At 43.5% G+C, this 16,465-nt stretch overlaps 1 protein-coding gene across 4 annotated transcripts in view; it reads left to right on the plus strand.

Moving 5' to 3' along the window:
- CETP (cholesteryl ester transfer protein) overlaps positions 1 to 16,465 on the plus strand; it is a 102,311-nt gene that overhangs the window by 42,754 nt on the left and 43,092 nt on the right. For all 4 annotated transcript variants that reach the window (XR_003857733.1, XR_003857734.1, XM_029608723.1 and 1 more), the window contains exons 7-8: positions 9,409 to 9,469; positions 12,484 to 12,575. Coding sequence is in view for 2 of the 4 variants with exons in the window: in XM_029608723.1 (XP_029464583.1) it covers positions 9,409 to 9,469; positions 12,484 to 12,575 (153 nt within the window). In the remaining 2 variants the exon portion in view is untranslated. The remainder of the gene's footprint in view (positions 1 to 9,408; positions 9,470 to 12,483; positions 12,576 to 16,465) is intronic.

Here is a 16,465-nt window from a genome sequence, read left to right on the forward strand (position 1 = left end):
TTTATTAAAATTTCTATACTGGTATTTGGTGGGAACCATCATATCGGTTTACAAGATTACATAAAAACATTTATACTAAAAGATCAAAATTACAAATAATATAACGACAATTCTAAAAAGTTAAAAGCTTCATTACAATTTTCATAATAATGGCCTAACAGTGAGACATCTAGACAACAACATTCAACACTGTGACTAACTCAGCTTTGTTTCACCTCAGCCTTTAGTTCTTTTCTTTTTTGTGATTTTTTACTTCACAAATTACTGTCACCATCATTAAACGCTTGCTGAAAAAGCCATGTTTGACTTTTTTCTAAATGCCATTCTATTTGGTTCTAGCCGAATGTCAACTGGTAGGTTATTCCAGATTTTTGGAGCAGCAAGTGATAGGGCTCTTTCCCTTACTGATGTTAGTTTTGCTGAGATCATCGAAGGAATGGACAGTAAGCCTTTATTGGCAGATCTCAGATCTCTCTGGGGTGTATGTACCCTTATTGCAGCGTTCAGCCATTCCACGTTTTCACCATGTACCGCTCTATGGAGGATACATAAGGTTTTAAACTGTATTCGCTGTTCAATTGGCAGCCAATGGAGTTCTCGCAAAATTGGTGTAATGTGTTCCTTTCTCTTTGAACCTGTTAATAACCTTGCGGCGGTATTCTGCATGATTTGTAGCGGTCTGAGTGTTGTATAGGGTAAACCTAGAAGTAAGGAGATACAGTAATCTATGAATTGAAAGATCAAGGTCTGAAGGACAGTTCTGAAATCCTTTGGTTTTAGTAATGGTTTTAGTCTTCTCAATATTAGTAACTTAAAGTATCCTTCTTTCGTTTTATTTGCAATGTGTGTTTTAAAGTTTAGTTCTTGGTCAAGGTATATCCCTAAGTCTCTAATTGAGGATGCCATTTTAATTTGATGATTTTCATAATTGAATAATAAGTTATTAGTATTTGGTGATATCTTCCTTTCAAGCATGATTAATTTGGTCTTTGCAACGTTAATGCAGAGTTTCAGTTGGTTCAGGAGTTGTTTAATTACGTTAAGGTATAATGATATTAATTGAAAAGCAGTCTCTATTGTATCAGTGATTGGAATTATGATCTGAATATCATCAGCGTATAAAAAATACTTTAGCCCAAGTCCAGATAGAAGGTGGCACAAGGGGAGTAGATAGATGTTGAATAAGGTCGCTGACAAGGCAGAATCTTGTGGTACTCCCGTATCAAGATTAATGACATCAGAAATAACATTGTTGAATTTAACCTGATATGTTCTATTCTGTAGAAATGAAGTTAACCATGTCCCAAGGTACCGGTGTTTGTGCCTATCCGATGTCCCACATTCCAATCCAAAGTTCCATGTCTTGCCCCTGATGTCCTCTGTCAAGTTCCGATCCTGAGGTCCCTCGAGTCCTAGAGTTATGGGTTCAGCTCACTCGCCCCGGATCTCATCTCCAGCTGACTGCTTCCTGGGAGTAAATCCGTCCTATCCGGTGTCCGCTTTCCTGGTGGCTGGAGCCCTCTTCCGGCAGGATCTGTCTTCGAGCACTGCCCGGATTTTTCCTTGTTCCTGGGCCTTAGTCCTTGTCTGAGTCCTTCCAATTTCCAAGTCCTCGTCTGAGTCCTTCCAAGTTCCAAGTCCTCGTTTGAGTCCTTCCAAGTTCCATGTCTTCATCTCCTGAGTTCCCTAGTGTTCCAAGCTTCAGTACCATCGCCTGTCCTTGACCTCTGTCTGTCCAGCCGCATCTGCCGCTCCCCAGTGGCAGGTCCAAAAGGGTTACTGAGTGGCCGGTGTTGCGTTCGTGGCTGCCCTTCCAGGTCTGATGGATGGCTTGCTGCCGCGGCGTCTCCATGCCGCCTCTCTCCGGCGTACCCGACCGGCTCCATGCTGTGGATCCGCCATGGTCCTGATGATGTAGGGCGTGCGCTCAGAAGTATGTACAAGCAAGGGCATGATTTTATACTTCACAAATTACTGTCACCATCATTAAACGCGTGCTGAAAAAGCCATGTTTTGACTTTTTTCTAAATGCCATTCTATTGGTTCTAGCCGAATGACAACTGGTAGGTTATTCTAGATTTTTGGAGCAGCAAGTGATAGGGCTCTTTCCCTTACTGATGTTAGTTTTGCTGAGATCATCGAAGGAATGGACAGTAAGCCTTTATTGGCGGATCTCAGATCTCTCTGGGGTGTATGTACCTTATTGCAGCGTTCAACCATTCCACGTTTTCACCATGTACCGCTCTATGGAGGATACATAAGGTTTTAAACTGTATTCACTGTTCAATTGGCAGCCAATGGAGTTCTCGCAAAATTGGTGTAATGTGTTCCTTTCTCTTTGAACCTGTTAATAACCTTGCGGCGGTATTCTGCATGATTTGGAGCGGTCTGAGTGCTGTATAGGGTAAACCTACCGCTCTGTGGAGGATACATAAGGTTTTAAACTGTATTCTCTGTTCAATTGGCAGCCAATGGAGTTCTCGCAATGGAGTTCTCGTCTGAGTCCTTCCAAGTCCTGTCTGAGACCTTCCAAGTTCCAAGTCCTCTTCTGAGACCTTCCAAGTTCCAAGTCCTCGTCTGAGTCCTTCCAAGTTCCAAGTCCTCTTTTGAGTCCTTCCAAGTCCTCGTTTGAGTCCTTCCAAGTTCCGTGTCTTCATCTCCTGAGTTCCCTAGTGTTCCAAGCTTCAGTACCATCGCCTGTCCTCGACCTCTGTCTGTCCAGCCGCATCTGCCGCTCCCCAGTGGCAGGTCTAAAAGGGCTACCGAGTAGCCGGTGTTGCGTTCGTGGCTGCCCTTCCAGGTCTGATGGACGGCTTGTTGCCGTGGCGTCTCCATGCCGCCTCTCTCCGGCGTACCTGGACCGGCTCCATGCTGTGGATCCGCCATGGTCCTGATGATGTAGGGCGTGCGCTCCGAAGTATGTATAAGCAAGGGCGTGAACCTCAGGGGCGTCCCCCTGTATTGACGTCATCCGCTTCCAACATAAAAGGTCTTCACTTTCGCTTACGAGTTGAGTTAGCAAGGACGGACGGATAGACGGACTACGAATCGGATACGGATTTGTCCAAGCTACTCTGCCTCCTCGGACTTACCAGGAGTACCCGCTTCTCGGGAGCCTCGCTCTCTTTTCTCTATTTCAGATTGCAGATAGGAACGGGTACTCGCTCCCTGAGGGCCCATGTTCCTGAATACTCTGAAGATTCTCTACTGCCTGGAAGCTATCGCAGATACAGACATTCATGAGTTACCACCGCTCTCTCAGAGCTTTCCCTGGAGCCAGGTACTTGCTCCTCGAGGGCCTAACTCTTTCCAGCTACTGAGCCTCCTTAAGAACATATGTGAGATTGTCATCCACTACTGCCTATGTATACAGCATACCCTGTCTACTCACTATCTATAGTCTTTCTACAGCTCAGCAACCCTGGGATCGCAGTTCCAGTATCTGAGGGACTTCAGCCCTGCTGGGCATATCGGCTCACTACTGCCACCTCTGGTGGTTCTATTAACTTGTCTAATAAAAGACCTATCTGTGTCTGTCTCCATACCCAAGCCTAGTCGGTGGTCCCTCTCAGGATATCCTCCTGGGGGTGCTGTCATCTGCCATCGGCCCAAGGATTCACCTATTTACATTCCTTTCCAGCTGAGTTCCCTCTCTAGCACTCCTGCTGGTACAGATTGCCAACTCTGCATTCTATATCGTAACAAGATTGCTTGTTCCACCTTCAGAGCATATCAGATTGCTAAACTCCTCCTTCCATGGGAGCCAGTCCCTAACAGATTGCAACTCCGCACGGTGACTCATAACCGATTGCTAACTCCTCCCACTACAGGAGTATCCAGCAGCAGATTACAATAGATTGCTAACTCCTCCCCTCTGGAGGAGTAAAACCTAACAGCCGGTGGGCTACCCCAGAGACCAGCATTGAGTTGCTGGGTCTCTACCGGTGTGTGCAGGTTCGGCAGAGGTTAGGGCATGGTGGCCAGTCCATTCCTCCCAAGCTAGGACACGTCTTGCCTGCCGCGACACTTCTACGGAGCTCCTCTCTACAGTTACATGGTGGTCCAAGGGCACACATCTCCCCGGAACCAGGAGCACTCCCTAGCGCTCCCACAACAATTGGTAGATTAAACTCTGCATCGCAGCATTCCATGTTTCTTCCATGGAGGCTGATTTCAGGCAGGCTACTGACATTGCTATGGTTCTCTTGAGAGTGATATGCCCTTCCAAAGTGAAGCCTGTCTGGGCATAACAGAAAGAGAGATGATTTCTTTCCATTTAGACAGTATGCATTTGGCTATAATAGTACAAACTCTATTGGAGTCAAAAGAAACAAAAAGCTGGGTGGATTTTCTAAGGGCTTCAGTCTACTTCATAGAGAAGGCTAAAAATCTCTTGCAGTCAAAAGTGTGTAAGGCCTGTTCACCTTTGTGGACAGCTAGCTTGGGAAAAAATATTAGGAGGAGGGTTGGCTGATTAAGATGGATGGAAGTCCAACATTACCTTAGGAAGGAATATGGGATGTGTGTGCAGTATGAAAAAACATTGTACAAACCCCTCCAGGATTCCCTGGAAAAAGCTGTACATTATAGTGAGGAATTTTCTAGCAATGGGGAGGGTCAGAGGGCGTTCAGGAAGTACAGGGCTGGTGCACTTGCATAGAGCAGTGGCTTGGAGGGGGGTAGCAGCCCAGGGGTCCACTGGTGATCTCAGTTAAAAGGAGGCCCTGGGGCCATCTGGAAGATCCCAATCTGCCAGTGGCCTCAGTTAAGAGGATGTTGCAGGCTGCCAGTGGACCCATCCCACTGGCGGCAAAGATGAAGAGAAGGCTGCAGAGTCATCCAACTGTTTTCATCCTGACAGTGGCCCGGATGAAGATAAGGCCACGGATTGCCTGGTGGACCCCATCTTGCTAGCAACCAGGTTGAAGAGTAGGCTTTTTTTGGTTGGTTAATGAAAACATAAGAAGCATATTCATCCTTTCATTATTTTGCTGGCGAACTGTTTCCATTTTTGACAAGGAATGACTTTTTACAAAAATTATAAAAAGAACAAATAATAAAAAATAAAAAATTGTATTTGCGATAAATAATAAATTAGGTGTGGAGGGACAGTGGTTTGTTAATGATTAAAAATAATAACGAGGATTACCTGGATGGTTCCTTGGTAAGTTTATGAAGAAACCACTTCTCTCCTAATTAAATTTTTTGTGAAAAATGTTTTTGAAAAGGGATTCTTGGTTGTAATGAGAATCAATGAATTGATTACCAGTTTTTTGGGGAATTTTTCAATGTTTTAAGAGATATATAGAAGAAAAAAAAGAAATAACGAAAAACAATATTTGATGTCGGTTGGTTGTTGTGACTTTGGGTAATATAAAACAACATGGCACCTGTTTGCTAGCAGCTTTGATGTCATTATTTCTGCATGCAAAACATGTTGTCAAGAATATCTGAACCTGCACTGCTGCCATATATATTAAATAGAGCGTTACATATGAAACGCATCTCAAAAAAGATATAGTTGCGATGGAGAAGGTACAGAGAAGGGCAACCAAAATGATAAAGGGGATAGAACAGCTTCCCTATGAGGAAAGGCTGAAGAGATTAGGGCTGTTCAGCTTGGAGAAGAGACGGCTGAGGGGGGATATGATAGAGGTCTTTAAGATCATGAGAGGTCTTGAACGAGTAGATGTGACTCTGTTATTTTCACTTTCGAATAATAGAAGGACTAGGGGGCATTCCATGAAGTTAGCAAGTAGCACATTTAAGACTAATCGGAGAAATTCTTTTTCACTCAACGCACAATAAAGCTCTGGAATTTGTTGCCAGAGGATGTGGTTAGTGCAGTTAGTGTAGCTGGGTTCAAAAAAGGTTTGGATAAGTTCTTGGAGGAGAAGTCCATTAATGGCTATTAATCAATTTTACTTAGGGAATAGCCACTGCTATTAATTGCATCAGTAGCATGGGATCTTTTTAGTGTTTGGGTAATTGCCAGGTTCTTGTGGCCTGGTTTTGGCCTCTGTTGGAAACAGGATGCTGGGCTTGATGGACCCTTGGTCTGACCCAGCATGGCAATTTCTTATGTTCTTATGTTCTTATAACAAGGTTATTTTTCCCTATATGCAACAACTTGCACTTGTTCACATTAAATTTCATCTGCCGTTTGGAGCCAGTCTTGTAAGGTCCTCCTGTAATGTATCACAATCCGCTTGTGATTTAACTACTCTGAATAATTTTGTATCATCCGCAGATTTGATAACCTCACTTGTCGTATTCCTTTCCAGATCATTGGCTGGCTCACCATGCAACTTCCGAAACAATAAAAAAAAAATTTTTTTTACATCTGGGCCACAGTAGGGGTGGGTGGGCAGTGGTCTACCCAGACCCTCCCCGGGGGGGGGGGGGGGGGTATTTTATATGTGCAGAGGCCAATGGTGGTTTAGGCAGCTGGTGTTCCTTTAAGACAATGGTGGCCCCCATGCAAAAAGGGCCACCACTGCATGTTTTCCTTGAACAATTCTCCACATACTCAGAAGAGCTTCTAAAAGCTCTAGATGCTGTGGTCAAGCTTCCGATTAGGGCTGTGTCTGATGACATCACCCACCTGTGAGGACTCTTACATCCTGCTTGTCCTCATAGAACACCTGGAGACTCTGGGATTTTATTGAAATGATCAGGGCTCTGGAGACATACCCAGAATCCCCAGGTGATGCAGGCTCAGGACTTGATTTCAGAGAGAATGGAGGCAGAACCAAAATTGTTCATCTTGATGATCAGCACCCTAGCAATGACCAATCAGGAGCATGCTACCTTGCTCATATCTGCACCTCAAGAGCCTGTGACTCAAGGGAGAGAGGATGGGGAAGGCATGACCAGTGGTGCATGAGCTGGGGTGGCAGCATATGTGGCGCTGAAATTTTGTAGCAGCGGTGCCACCCTCTGCCCCTGATCTCTGGCCTCTCTTGTCAGATTTTTCATTTCCCCTAGTGCACCCTATTCAGGCAGTCATTTGAGATTAGCACAACCAGTCAGCCAATGAGTTTTTAAAATACTTGCAGTGCAGGCTGGCAGAAAATACTTGCAGTGCAGGCTGGCAGAGATGCATGGTATGGCATGGAAATCACACGCTTCCCTCCAAGAATTATTCGGAGGAGGCTAGACCCAAGAGAAGCTGCCATTACCACAAGCCCAAGCCTAACAGTGAAAGCTGTCCTCGGGGAGCAATGAAGCAGGGTGACTTCCCTGGGCACCGTGCCACTGTGCTGCCCCTGGTGCTATCATTTCCTCTTGATACGTGGATGAAGCTGCGCACATCAGCATTGTAGAGCTCTGCTCTGTCTGATTCAACCCAAGCTCCATAACCCCATGATGAGAGATGATGCCGGCACCTAAGCCCAAGAGAAGACAAGGTGAGGCTGGAGGGAGATTTCAGTGATGCCAGAGTGAGAGGAAGGGGGATTTCAGAGAGGTTGGGGAAGGGGAATTTCAGAGAAGGGAAAGTCTTTCTGCAGTGGGAAGGAGAAGAGGGGAAGAGAACAAAAGAAAGACAACAAAAACTGTCTTGGACCAAGGCTTATAATCCTCCAAGCACTCACATCTCCCATAACTGGCAGCTGGGGTATATCTTAAGGCAGCGTTCTCCATAATCTGAAAAGTCTGGGTATTTTTATTTTTTTTCATTTTCATTTTTTTATTTTATTTTTATTTATTAGGGGGCGGCAAAGGAAAGGGTGAAAAAACTCAAATATTTCTAGATATGTGAACCAGTATTTTACCCATTGGCATCCACTGCTTGGGAACTGGGTACAGCCATGGTTGGAAGGCAGTCACAAACGATATCACACACGTTTACATCTGATTAGATTGTGCATGACGCACAGTCGGTGATGGCTTTTCCAAACACAAATCCAAACCTAATTGCTCTAGAAAATGTCAGGAAAGTAGTTGAGAGAATTTCAAAGGGAATGACTTGACAATAAATCTATTTATCAAGAGATACTACTTAGCATGTGTACAAAACAGGATGAGCCCAGCACTCTCTCAGGATTCTTGGGACCTGATTCACTAAAGCTTTGTTCTCATAGGGCCTCATTTTCTAAAGTATCACAGGCCTGCGATACTTTAGAAGATGAGGGGCGGGGGGCGGGCCTGCGCTAGCCGGCAGCGATCGCACTGGCGCGGTGCGATCACTATCAGTTTCGCACCCAATAGCGCCACCATAGGAGGTGTAGCTATTGGGAGCGAAATAGGCAGTGAAAAGGCCTTACCTTTTCGCTGTGCGCGCCGTCGTCGCGGAGCCGGCCCCGGTGACGCCCCGACTCCTCTTCCGGGGCTGACTCCGCCCCCATTTTGGTATCGCACGCAAAAAGGGACATTTCACAGGCGAAACGTCCCTTACCGCGTGTGATACGTTTGGAAAATAAGGCCCATAGTAGCAGAATGGGAGAAAGTCTTAGTGAATCAGGCCCTTAGTAGCCCTGTATTGGGGATAATGGGATGCTCCAATCAGGCTTAATTGAAGAGATGAAATATTACTAATACAATACTGATAATTTATTGTTCAGTTGGTGCTAAATATATTTCTGCTAAATTTTTTTTCCTAGTATGCAAAATGACATTTTGCAGGTGAACATCTCTTAGGCCTACAAGCTCTGCAACCAGCTTCTCTTTAGTTTTTTATTATAACCCAGGCGCATTCGCAATATTTCTTTTTCCCTTTCTCACCCCCACCTCAGATGGCGTGCTCAGTTGATAGAACTACGTTCATCATCCTCAACGGCTGGAGGGAAGTTTCCTGTGAGGCTTATCCTCACTACCACTCTGCAGTCACCTGTGATCAGTGTACTACTGACAGTCATCTTTCCTCCTTTACGCCTTCCTCAGGCTCAAACGCAGTGACTACACAATGTACCCCCCGGTCCCAATGGGCAGGAGATTCAAATGCAAGTTTCCTGTGTCAGAGAGCCACACCCTTCTGTCCCCTCCCCTCCCAAATACACGATTATTTTTATTGTGTTCCAAGAGACCAATCCTCTCTGCAGAACTCCAGCTTGGGGGTATTGGATTTGTAATCTTCTGGCTCTAATGCAAGGACTTTGAATTAAAAGGTGTCTAGTAGTACATCCTTAGTTTTTGTTAGCCCAGTTGTTCATTTCCTTCCCCTCACTGAGTCTGTGTCATATGACAACAAGTTCTTACAGATCAAGACTTCAGTAGTGTATTAAACAATAGATTTGAGATCTTGAAAGGTCCCCCAACCTCAGGTCTCTTTCCTTTTCTGCCAAATAACCAGCTTTTTCAATTGCACACATTTATGGGAATGTTTGGTTCACAAAAGCAAGATAGCTTAAGGAAAATTAAATTGTCTTTTTGGAGCTTACAAGATCTTTTTTTCTCTCTCTCTTGCAGATTTGTAAAGAAATAAATCATGTTGCCAGTTTATTAGCAGATTTTATTCAAGATAGAGCAGGTAAATATTCAATGCCATAGACAAAAAAAAAATTACTTTTCCAAAACTCCTGAGAGCCTCCAGTCAGCCAAGTAAATGCCTTCAAAACAAATTCATATTTTCCTGCCTCAAGCAGGGTATAACCACTGCTATCTGAAGCCATTCAACTCTGTGAAAGTTAACAGGAATAACTAATTCTTGCACATGCCTCAATGTTTCACACACAAATTTCCATTCTATGGTTACTCTTCTTCCTTTTCCCTTTCTTTACTCATTTAACACCTTTCTTCCTTTTCCTTCACATTTTACCTATTTTCTATCACTTTCTTCTGCAATACCCTCTCTGACTATTCTGAAATGCTAGCTATCACATCTGTACCTTTCCAGTCAAAAACACTGCTTAAAGTGGCTGACAAATCCAATGAACAATATACAATAAAATACATAAATTCAATAAAGCATATATAAAATACAATAATAAAAAAATCAATAAATAGCTAATAAAATATATCAAAGCTAAAACATTAATTTCTACACAAATATAAATGTATTGGAGTTCTACAGCAAACCCAAGCTCCTAATACAGAACTGTAATATAGGCAGATTTCCAAGTTCACCAGGGTCTAAAAAGGGGTGTTCAAAAAGGCATGCCCCTTTGGTGGTGATCTGCTGCCTGCAGTGGCCACTTTTTAAAACTTCTTGCCTAGTGGTGACATTGGGGGTAGGGCATATCGCTGCAGGTAATGGCAGCAATAGACAAAGCCCACAAAGGTGGGGAGGAGCTCACCATAATTCTCCTTCTATTTCTCCACCACCTCCAATGTCAACCATACATACTCCAAAATGCTGTGTTTTTTTATGATCCCTATACATATGCTATACGCTCATTCCCTTCTATTTCCCAATACTATTTGTCTTGTACACTTGATCTGATATGATGGATGGACTGGCACCATGGGAGAAAATAGTCACCTGGGATCTCCTTAGAAGGTGAGGTATGTGATGCTTTGCTCTTTGATGAACTTCTCTAGACTTAGTTGTTCAGCAGAGGATAAAGGCCCCTCTGGTGCCTCAGGCATAGCTCCTAATTTTGGATACGTTTCAGATCACTTATGCTCTGAACTCCTACAGCACTTGAAAGGCTACCCTAATATAATTCACAGTAGTTGTGCCTTGATCTGCTGTTTACTTGCATTCTTGATGGTCTTTTTGTTCTCATCATAAAGTCTGAAGAAATATGAGATAATTTCCTGTACCAAATCCTATCTACCAAAAATAGAAGTTACATTTCTTGGATTTCTGAAGTGGTCTTTAGTAGGAGAGCAAGCATCCTGAAATATTTGTACCTGGTGTTATGAGAGCCCAACAGGTGTCTGAGGCCATAAGTAACTGCTGGCTCAGGACACTCCATGACAAATATGGTGGGACTGGTTGTCTTTCCTGGGATGGACTCTGGGATGCTCCTGATCTTATCTTAGTTGCTGTGCATGCTTAAGATACTACTGCCTTATTAGAATAGGAGATCCTAAAGGAAGCAGAAAGCAATCTGTTTTATATATGCATATTACTGCAATGAGCAGGCTGAGATACTGAAGGTAATGATGACAAAGTGTCTTCAAATGAGAGCAGAATCCTGGGTTTGGGGAAATGGAATGTGTAGAGAGATGAGATCAGAATCTTCAGGGAATATTTGAGAGAGGGGGCCTAGATGAGGACTTTTCTGGGAAAAAATAGATTGCATGGTCTTTTTCTACATTTTGTATATAAAAAACGAAAATGCTTTCAAAAAACAATACCTCACAAACAGCAGTCAAATTCCATATCAAAGATAAAAGAAAAAATAACATAACATAATAGTTTAATTAGATGCCTTTCCGCTAGGTGATGCCAATTATTAGAAAAATCGCCCTTTCTCTTGACATATATGCAGGTGTTTTTGGCTACGTGCCATGGAAACATCAGCAGCTAGGACATCCATCCATCAATTCATACAGACATGGGCTTCCCCACATGATGTTATTGGATGGGTGCATATTCTGAAATGAGCAATGAAAGGAGGTCACTTTAATGAGGGAAATATATTCTCTGATCAAGAAAAGAGGCAGGTCTTAGAAGTCAATAAATCCTACATTCACACATCTTCTGAAATAGGTGTCCCCTATCACCCTATTTTTTTTGTTTTAACTCTGAATCTGTATTTATTTTCAAAACCTCCTCTTCCTTTCCCCCAAATGTTTTTCTGCCTGAATATTCATCTACCTCTTAAGTTTCACAGAACCGATTGGCTAATGAATACGGTTCATCAGTGATTATCTATCTAGTAATAGTGAACTCACCTTGTTTGTGTGAATGCTACACACATGGTTGGGATGTCTTTTTGAAAGAGTAAAAGCCATGGTTTAGTCGAGAAATAAAGGGCCCAAAATTGAAAGATGTCTGTGTAAGTAACTTGGCTGGATATGACTAATCCGGCTAAGTAACAAGAAATGTTCAGCGGCATGGCTTTGCCGCTGTATATCCCCATACAAACAACTACTTAGCTGGATAAGTTATATCTAGCAAGTTAAACCCGCGTGCTTTCAATATCGGCCCCGAATATTTATTAAAACATATGACACAGTCTAAAAAAAGACTAAAAAAGGTCTGTGCAGTGGCAGCTGTAAAACTGGATGGTGGCTGTTTCTGCCATTTGATCATCTGGGAGAGGCCCCTCCTAAGAGAGGGAATGAAAGGGTCTAGTACTGAGCTCCCCTCCTAGAGCCATAGGAGGAAAGAACAGAGCAGATCAGGAAGTTTTCTTCTTGAGCCTCAAGAGGAGAGAAAGAGAGAATCAGTGTGAAGTGGAGGGGGGGGGAGGGGAGGCTTCCCAACCCCCAGGAGGAGAGAGAGCTTGGAGATCCCCTTCTTGTACCCTAGGAAAGAGCGGTCGGCATGGGCTCTAGTTAAAACAATTTTTTTTTAATCATTTCCAGAATTTTTTGTGTGTTTTCACTTGTAATGATGCAAATACTGGATATTGCTTTTCCTTTCCATAGAAAACTTCCTCCATGATGGTGATATAGGAGTGGATATTTCAGTAACATCATTTCCAATTATAAAGGCAAACTATATGGAATCGCATCACAAGGTAAAATAAAAGTTACACTATTTGTTAGAAAAACATGTGCTGCTGACCACCAGCCACTTCTCTTGCTTTTCAGTGCCTGCTCTGAATGATAGTGTTGTAGGTTTTTCATGTACTGGTCTGGCTCAATGTTGTTGTTCAGGGTCAGAACTGGGTGTATGCAGCATGGACCCCCCACATCTTCAGGGGGGACCGCTGCGAGCCGCTTTCGCCGCCGGCTGCCCCCTCCGGAGGGCGGCAGAGAAGGGAAGGGGCTGAAAAGCAACAAAAGGTAAGTTGCCACATGTCGAGCCGCTTCGGGAGGAGGGGATTTTCGGTTTCTTTTGGGGGAAAGTTTGCCGCCTACCCTTACCCCTGCCTCTAACGCAGGGGTAAGGGTAGGCGGTAAGTTAGCAGGTTAAACGCGCGGCAAAACGGCAGGGTAAAAAAGCGAAAGTCGGGGCGCGCGTTACTGTATGGGAGGGAATAGCTAATTCGCTCGTTTACATCTCATATACATGCCGCGTGCGGAAGGGGTTACCCGGGGATTTAAAGAGGCGGTAAGAATGGGTTAAAGGGGATAGTGTATCGCGGGTTGGACTAACGCGGCCGAAAAGTGAGTAGAAAGCGAGTTAGGAGCAGGGTAACCGCGGCCCCACTTTACTGTATCGAGCTGACAATCCTTTTATATATATTTAAGTTAAATAATTACAGTATAACGCATATATGGTTAACCCATAAAGGGAATTTCAATACACACTACATATAGCTTATAATATTTTGAATCATGTATCTGAGCGACTTCGGCACCCTCTGTTTAAAGTAAAATCTATTTCAAATGTATTCATGTGCCTATTTGTAAACTGTTGGGATGGTATATCACTAAACGACGGTATAGAAAAGGTTTTAAATAAATAAAATAAATAAACATTATGGGGCTGATGTAATAAGCCACACTTAAGTCATCTATGTGTGTTTTTTGCCTAGGTTTTTCAGTGCTAACCTTACCAATGTATGCATTAGCACCAAAAAACCTGCACAAAAATCCTCGCAATGGATTAGTGCAGGCCTATGCCTATGTAAATGGCATGCAAACAAAGGGGCCGATGCAATAAAAGGCGCATAGAAAGCGGGCACTGAACAGTCAGTGCCCGCTCTCTTAATGCTCACATGGCGCCCCAAAGGGAGGGGGGCATCATGCAATATTTAAATTAGGGGGTCGCGAACCCAGACAGTTTTCATGACCGCCGTATGGCAGTCAGGAGAACCGATGCCGATAAACCCAGCTTTCCTGCCTGACCGCGAGGCATTCATTCATCTCCTTGCTGCAGCTGAATGTTTTGTGTTTTTTTTTAAGAGCCCTGCTGGGTGTCGTGCGAAGAGGTCAGGCTCGAGTCTGTCAATGGGGCGGGGAAGGGAAGAGAGAGCGAGCGAGCGAGGTAGGAGGAGACGATCGGGCCCATCACAAAAACCGATGCCGAGTTTATCAGCGTCGGTTTTCCTTAGCGGCGGACAGCCACGAAAACCGACGCTGATAAACTCGGCTTCGGATTTTTTGTGATGGGCCCGATCGTCAATTTTTTTTCTTTTCTTTCTTTGACTTTTTATTCTTTTTCCGATGCGCACATCTATTAACGCCTGCTCCTGGCAGATAGATGACAGTTAAATGTGCGTCTCCGACGCACATTTTTCTTTTTGCATCGGGAGTGAATGCCTAATAGCCTCATTCACAGGCATTTGCATGTGGAGAGCGCTGTTGCATTCACTCCACGTTAAATAGGCGCTAATCCCCTTATTGCATTAGGGGTTTGATTAGCGCCTATTTTACCCGCGTCTATCTGCATGTTAACAGTGCGCTGCGCACCGTATTGCATCAGCCCCAAAGCTGTTACCTATTACCAAGCAATACAGAGAGCCACATTAGCAAGGAGAACTGTTAGTACATGTATTTTCACGCAAGAATTTTATCACCTGGGTTAGGGCAGGAATAAATGTTAAAGCACTTGTCTGAGCCATGCCAACTGTAACTGATTCTGCTGCACATTTGAATGTTATACCTGAGAATAAGCCATGCCAATAATTCAGCTGCAAATCTGAGTGCAAATATGCCAGAGAATAAGCAATGCCAACTAGATCAATGTAAGACTAATCAATTTTGACCCAAGTCACTTTAAACAGCCACTAAAGGAACTCTGCAGCATTTTTTCATTTTAGAGCCAGTTTTTCCTGTAGTTTTCCGCATCGGAGCTTTAGCATGGGTTTTTGCAAGTTCTTTCACTAGCACAGAATTTTAGCGCAGGTCTCATTTGCATGCCATTATTTTATTGCATCCTGAGGGACCGCCTGTTTTTACCATGCACACTATCAAAAATAAGCACAAAATAATAGTGATAATTTTGGTGTGGGTTTTATTACATCAGTCCCCATCTATGCAGTTACATGGTTCTGTACAGAACAAGGGATTATTCTAATAAGACCAGACACAATAGGCAGAAAGGAAGAATGAGACTCAGACAAATACAGGTAACATCCTGTCTAGTAACCCTAACAGTCCCACCTCTTCCCATGCAGGGTCATACCCCTGGCTGTCTGGTGAGGAGGATGACCTTTGCTATCAGTCCTCTAACAAGGGTAACCAACCAGAAAGTTGCTGCAGTCAAGGTGACCAATTAGAACACTGACAAAACAGCTTCCTTAATTGGTTGTTGTTTCTGTTCACTAACAAGCTGGGAGCAGTGTGTGGGAGATACATAGCAGTTCAGGCTCAGGTAGTAAGAATTTCAGGGTTCAGGAACGTGATCACGGATTGACTTCAGCAACACAAATGTGCTTGAAATCAGCAAACAAAGAACACAGATTTCTTCAGGGAATTAGGAAGAAATACTGTACCAGTCATGGGAAAAGGATGTTGGAAGGAGAGAATGGTAGCATCTCCATTGGTTTTTCTCACCAGTCAACCTATTACCAATGCTACTTGTCATTTCTATAATGCTAGTAGATGTATGCAAGTTAAGAATCAGACTGCAGTACCTCAGGGTTCAGGATGTTTGTTTTTCTGTAGGTACAGAGACTTTGGTTCCAGGTTAGAAGCTCTTGCAGGATGGGAGTAGCAACTCCACCCTTAGGGTTCCTCTCAGGCTATCGATCTCACAACTTTTAAGCTAGCTGCCTGAGCTCCTACCTAACTGGGCTGCTCTGCATTGCCAGAGTTCTCCAAAGTAGGTCACAGTCTCATGCAGTTTACAGGGTAAAATCTTGAAAAGCTGTAAGCCATATTAAAAAGCTTTTTTCCTGTTACACAAAAGGAATAAGATCACATTTTTAGTGCTTATCAAGATCAGCTCATGTAAATATATGCTTAGGGGTTGGTTCAATCTGTCCGTCTGTCTGGAGGCATAACGTCCACAAACATTCACAGATTGGCCACAGTACCCACATATTGACTTGAGTTTCAGCAAATCCTAAAAGTCAGCTGGACGATGTGCTGAGTGCTTAGGAATCTATAAATTATGGTGTGATGAACAACAGTTATGAATTTGACTGGTAGTATCTCAACCAGTTTTCTCTTTATTATTGCATGTGCAACTAATGGTATGCATTTCCTCCCCCTCTCTTTCTAGAATTGCTCCTTCTCAACCTAATTTTCTTTGTGCGTTATGAATACCACTTTATTTAAAATGTAAAATTTTTCTAAGAACAAAGAGCCTTAAATAAGAATCTCCTGGTCCCTGGTCTTGCCTTTGTTGTTTTCTCTTTTCTTTGTACTTTTTTCATGTCTTGCATTCTTCTTCCAGTGTGTGTGTGTGAACCTGTCTGTAATCAACAGGTTTGAGTTACAGTTGGTTTTGCCACATTCTGTGGCTTTGGAAAATAATCTTTCATATTTCAAGCCCAAGGTGTTTCTCACCATACGA

Source organism: Rhinatrema bivittatum, chromosome 7 (genome assembly GCF_901001135.1).
Source record: "Rhinatrema bivittatum chromosome 7, aRhiBiv1.1, whole genome shotgun sequence".
Classification (NCBI taxonomy): domain Eukaryota; kingdom Metazoa; phylum Chordata; class Amphibia; order Gymnophiona; family Rhinatrematidae; genus Rhinatrema; species Rhinatrema bivittatum.